Raw genomic sequence first — 6,000 nt, forward strand, 5'->3', positions numbered from 1 at the left:
ATGTCTCAAAGGCTTTAGCTAGCAAAATGTTAGCATTACTAACTAACTAATTAATATCTATAGAATAAAACTATGGAGACTGCATTAATGTAACATACAGTACGTATTGATAAATTAGATTTGACTCTATTTGAATTCCTGGTGTATGCCTATACAATTCACAAAATGCATCTATCTATAGTTTGTCAAGGTTCAGCAGGGGATTCAGTCCTTAAAAATATATGAAATCCCTTTTAAGCCTCAGACAAATTCATTAAATAAAAATTAAAGAAAGAAAAGATGGAGCAAACAGATTTTTAAAGTTTTAAAAAGATGTTACGAGGGACCATTTTTTTTTGCATTTTTTTGTAAAAATCTCTAGTTTATAATATTTCATTAAAAAGTACATAAAGTGTTAACTCCTGTTTGATCTACAGTCTTTCACAAATACAAACTAAGTGCTACGTGTGAAATAATAACAATAATAAAGCATGGTGTATCGCTGATGTTTATATGCTGAAATGTCACTCTGAGTCTGGTGTTGAGATTGATGAAACCAAACCTAGAGGTTTGTTGGTTCAGCTTTGTCCTCTCCAGTGGTATACTGAAGGTTGCCGCTATCCTTCCCGTGGGGCTGAGCTGAAAACTTGAGCGATGTCCCCCAACTAGGAGCAGCCCTCTCACTTTTACACCAAGCCTCCTCATCACGCTCCCAGTGGGAAATCCCTGTCACGCATCAAGCTTGTGGCTCCAGTAAATGCAGCTGTCGATGAAGGCTCCTGCTAGCGGGTGAGGCTGAAGTGCTCTCAAATGTGCCAACAGTATTATCACTCAAAACGGCTTTACATGGAGGTCATTGTGAAGCCGACCGTCCTGGACTCTATATTTGTGACTTATGGGCCACATTGCAATCACGCTCTCCCCATACAAGCGATAAATTGTCATGAGAAAAACAGCTTCTAGAGCTTGTAAAAGACCCAGAATCTCCCATGTTTCACAAGGAATCCTTTGACATTCAATAAAATGAAATCCACTGCGAGGTTATTCGTTGACAAATTAATATACAGAGGCATCACAGCGTCACTGACCAAGGTCAACACAAAGGAGAGTTTGGTGCTGGAGAGAGGAACAATTAGAATTAAAGTTATACATTTCAAAAGCTTAAACAGTTCTTTAGACAGAAAGTAACCTCCCTAACATCGTCCTACCCCAGTTCTGTCATCCGACTCTCTGCCTGAACACCATCTACCGGATATGCTACATCTAATAACATAAAGCATCAACAAAAAGTGTCAAGTGGCTGTTGGAAGGAATTTAAATCAAAAGTAGAGCCACTGTAGTTGACTTCATTATCTATAAATAACGCAATCTAAAATTCTCTATCTGTGCACATCACATTCTTGGAGAAGTCTCTGGTGGTGATACCATAGCACTTACTTTAGGAAACTGCTTGACTGGTATTAAAACTTTCTGGCCCAGTTTCATGTTCTTGTTGATGACGACATCGATGAACTTCTCCTCCTCCTTCCCCTCGTCTTTCTGAATTTTTTCAATCTCTGGAAAGAAGCAAGAAAAAAAAGATGAGCCTGTGTTGAAAAGCATGAACTTACAGGTCTGGAGCAGCAGAGAAGTACTAGTGCAAAAAATACACATCTTCACTGAAAGAATAATTGAAGTTTCTTTTATTTTGGGATGCACTGTTTTCAGCACAAGAACAAGATGAGAGTACATGAGTATACGATAGCGGTTAGCCTTGCCTGTCATAATGCCTGGAAACTGCTACACTGGCTACTTGTGTCACACAGTAATGAACACAAAACTCGCTTCTGGTAAAAGCTTTTTCTTCAAAGTCCTGAACTGTTCAACCTCAAGTGAATGCTGCTTCTCAAATTGCTGAGAAAATGTCAAAAGGCTCCTTAAAGTTTTTCAATTTGACACATTAGGATTGTGTCTTTTGTTCAAAACCCAGCTACAGCACATTTACAAAACACACAAACACAGAGTAAATTGTTACTAAAAAGCAAATATTTAGGTTTTTTCTCCTCTGCAAGAACCTCAAACAATTTTACAAGTAAAGCTTTGTTTAAAAGACATGAGAGTGTTTTTCATGATTTTCTCCAACTTTTCTAATACACAGTAAAAGCTATAACTATCAAACTGTAAACTATAAAATTCCACATTGCAACCTAAAATTGGGCATAAATGAAACATGAAAGAATATGGAAATCTGGTGCAGTATATTAAATCTTTTTGCGTCACTGAGAAGTCATTTAGTGTTGTTCTGAAAAAATAATGTTTTAACGAGCTCAAACAAAACAAGTGTTTTAAAGGTTGGAGATGATCCAATGGAAACTAAACCCCTGACCCTATTACCTCGAAGCCTTGCATACTAAAACGGTATTTTATTATGTTTACTCATGTGATTAAGCAGAATTGGCTGAAATCTGTGTCTTTCAGAAGCTGTAAAAACTTGGGATTTTAAGATTTATTTATGCAATGTGTGATTTTGTGAACATTTATGGCATCATTGTGATGCCATAGGGCTGCCATAGAGTGTGTTTAATAAAATGTGTTTTACAGCTCTCCCCATGGTTTCTTGAATTTTTTTTCAAGGCCAATTTTGACCTTGGGCGCTAACAATGAAGGTAAAGGTCAAATGCTTAACCAACCTAGGTACTCATGTCCCCGAAGACCTAGTATATTGTTGTGAAGTTTGACTAAGATCCATGAAAATTGTGGGTAATATAAAGTTTTGACCTTGACCCGATTTTCACCTAAATTAAATCTGCTCGAGCTGTTATTGGTTTCCACCATCACACAAAATGTGAAAACGATATCTTGAAAACTGTGGGTGCTAGACTGGTAGCAAAGACAGACAGCACCGATTACATACCCCCTCACTTCAGGGGGAGAACAAAATAAACACAACTGAACCAGTGACAGCAGTACAGTATGTTCTGAGTCAGTTTTAAGTACTGACCTACTTTAAATTACTTCTGAAAACACATTTTTTACAGTCTTATTTTTTCATGTGCTTTTATTATATGTGATCTTTATCTTAGATTTCTTTTTTATTGCCTGCTTATAATTATTTCCCACTGATATATTGTTATTGTATTATTCTTTCTGCTTTCTGGCTTTTGTTCTTTTACTGGTATTCATAATTTCTCTTGCTATTTGATGTTTTCCATTGCGTATCCTTGTTTCTTGTTACTTCTTGAACACTTGCTAAGCCAAAGGTTGCTGGTTTGTTTCCAGTAGGAAAGGGCATCTGGTATAAACCTCTGTCTAATTGAACATGCAGCGTAATCCCTTGTGGCGAGGGAGCAGCTGAATGTACCTGATTTTTTCAGGTGGTGACTGTTTCCACTAATAACTTCACCTGTGAGTCTGAATGAAATTAAACTCTCACTAACTAGTTCTTTCTACTGTTTCCTTGCAGTCTGTATTTACGCATTAAAATGCCAATAAAGGTTTCCAGTCACGTGAAGAAAAGCAATTTCTTCACCTGCTCTTATCCACTGTTGCTTTGTTTTGTTGTGAGAGTGCAAATGAATGCAGAAGAAACTCAAATGAAAGCTGTCTGTATGCAGGAAAACTGCTCCGTCTGCCACAATCTTCTAATCATATCATTTCTTGTAAACTTTGCTGCAGGGTGACAGCAGCCATCCACCTTTCTCATTCTGGCAGAGAAAGCTGCAGCATGAAGGGTGAGTCAAAAAGGGGGCGCTCATTTAGCTCCTAAATATTTTTGCATATTGAAATTGTTAATACAAAAAAAAGTATGAGCACCTCTATGAGAGCAGAAGCTTTGGCAGGTGCATGTTAACACAACACCACAATCATGCCAGGAGCAGCTGTCCCAGTAAATTTACCCCAAACTCAGACCACTCGGTGATAAAGAAACAAGAGATCTAAATGTGTGGCTCTGAAGGCCTCAGTTACAATGTTAAATGTTAAAGTTGCAGACGGTACAATTAGAAGAAGGCTGAACAAGTACAGCTTGTTTGGAAATGTTGCCTGGAGCAAGGCTCCAGCAAAGCATCTGAACAACTCGCAAGACTTTTGGTTACAAGACGAGACCAATGTTTGGCCATAGTACACATCACCACGTTTGGTAAAAACCCCAACACAGCATATAAGCACTATCACATCAAACCAACTATCCAGAATGTTGTTGGTGATTTGGGCTTGAAGTCACTGAATTGACCATAACATGCTTGGTTTGTTTGGTAAATCTCACTGATCATAATCTGTCAACAATAAAATTATTACTTAATTAAATTCTAACATTTGTTTGTGTAATACAAATTAGAGGCTCCATGGTGTAATGGATGACACATTTGCTTATTTTACCTCACTGTGACTCCTGTGATGCATGTGTCACATGAATTTAAGGTGAATGAATTACTAAATTACCAATAAACAGTATATAGTATATATAACAAGTGATATTCAAAATTCATTATTACCATGATTATAAAAAAAAATAAATTGAGATGCTATTGGGACTCTCTCTGTGGGGACACAGATCTTTTCTAAGCATGGAAATGGGAAAGAAAATGACCCTCATCAGTATATTTTTACTGTCAAACTCTTAGTTCCCTTCAGTATCACCCATCTCACCTATTGGCTGAGTCACAGCCATCATTAATACTTTCTAATTTGAGCAGAGACACCGATTTACTTGAGCACACACGACATGCGCTGCAGTCTCTTTCATGTTCCTGTGGAAAAAAATGAAAGGGAGGACACTGGCACTTGCACCTCCAGGCTACCAAAAATACTGGCTGTCACGCCTCTTCTTTCGGGAGAGGGAGACTTTGATGTATTTGGAGATGTAACCTTGAACATTTAATCAGATGGATAACATCTGTGTTTCAGCGCCAGGAAAATGGTTTTGCAGAGAGGTGCAGGAGGGGTCCGCGACAAAGACTCGGGGCTAAAAGCCCAACAGGAGGAAAGGGTGAGGGAGAAGGTGAACTCCATCACAGATTTATGTCTCCGGCACAAAATGATTTTCCAACAGGACAAAAAAACATTAGATAAAACCAGAACAATCAACCTTTGTTTTTTTGAGTCGAGGTTTACGAAGACGACTTGAGAATCTGATCTGACAGTGATGAAGGCAAAACAAGGTCTGTTTCTGTTTCTATAAAGTTGAACACACTCGGGTTTAACACATCACATGAGCAGATGCACCACATACCCGTTTTTCAATTACAAGAGCTGACCATATCAGCTCTGCAAACTAGAAACTGCGAGCCAATTGTAATTTCCCAACAAAGCTCTGCAGCATTACATTAGCAGAATGTAATTAAAACCTTTGATACGAGTTTTAACGGGGATAAAAGAAGTATCAGCGAGATGGAGATATCTTTAAGCTTTGGTTTATCCCAAAGGGGGCACGGAGTTAATGTTTTTCTGAGAAAAAAGACAACATTAATATTAATGCATCACCTAGCAACATGCCAAGACAGAGTTTCCTCCTTTCACCAGGCTTTACGTTGGGAGACAGTAAGTGAGACTGTGATTCAACTGCATCCCCCCCCTCAAGCTTACAGCACAAGAAAACGCTGTATTTCAAGTCCAAATGAGCCCCAACAGGGCAGTGCAATCAATCAGCAGGTGTAATAGTCAGCCAAAACAGCAGTTTCAAATGAGCTCACCCTCTAAACATGGCATCAGAATCAGCTAGTGCAAATTAACCAACCACAGTTTCCTCCAAAATCTTGTTTGCAGCACAGAAATGTAGAAAATGTGGAACTGAGAAGCTCCTCCACCTCAGAGTCCTGCTCACACCAAAGAGATGAAACATGCATCACTGACACATGCACTGTGTGCCTGTTGTTTTCTTTTTTCTTTCCTACCAGCTCTATCAGATTCCTCTGTTCCAACTCAATTTGCTTGATATGCACGAGGCACGACAAAAACCTCTATTGAATTTTCATGTAGGCTGCTCGATTATGGCAAAAATGATAATCATGATTATTTTCACTGAAACTGAGATCTCGATTATTT

At 38.5% G+C, this 6,000-nt stretch overlaps 1 protein-coding gene across 1 annotated transcript in view; it reads right to left on the reverse strand.

Annotated features, from left to right (window-relative positions):
- The window catches only part of khdrbs3 (KH domain containing, RNA binding, signal transduction associated 3), a 146,194-nt gene that overhangs the window by 70,292 nt on the left and 69,902 nt on the right, over nt 1-6,000 (reverse strand). Inside the window, exon 2 of the mRNA XM_005949963.3 lies at nt 1,417-1,535. Within this exon, the coding sequence (XP_005950025.1) occupies nt 1,417-1,535 (119 nt within the window). The remainder of the gene's footprint in view (nt 1-1,416; nt 1,536-6,000) is intronic.

This window comes from Haplochromis burtoni, unplaced genomic scaffold, assembly GCF_018398535.1.
Source record: "Haplochromis burtoni strain Fernald_Lab_line unplaced genomic scaffold, NCSU_Asbu1 Contig_371, whole genome shotgun sequence".
NCBI classification, from domain to species: Eukaryota; Metazoa; Chordata; class Actinopteri; order Cichliformes; family Cichlidae; genus Haplochromis; species Haplochromis burtoni.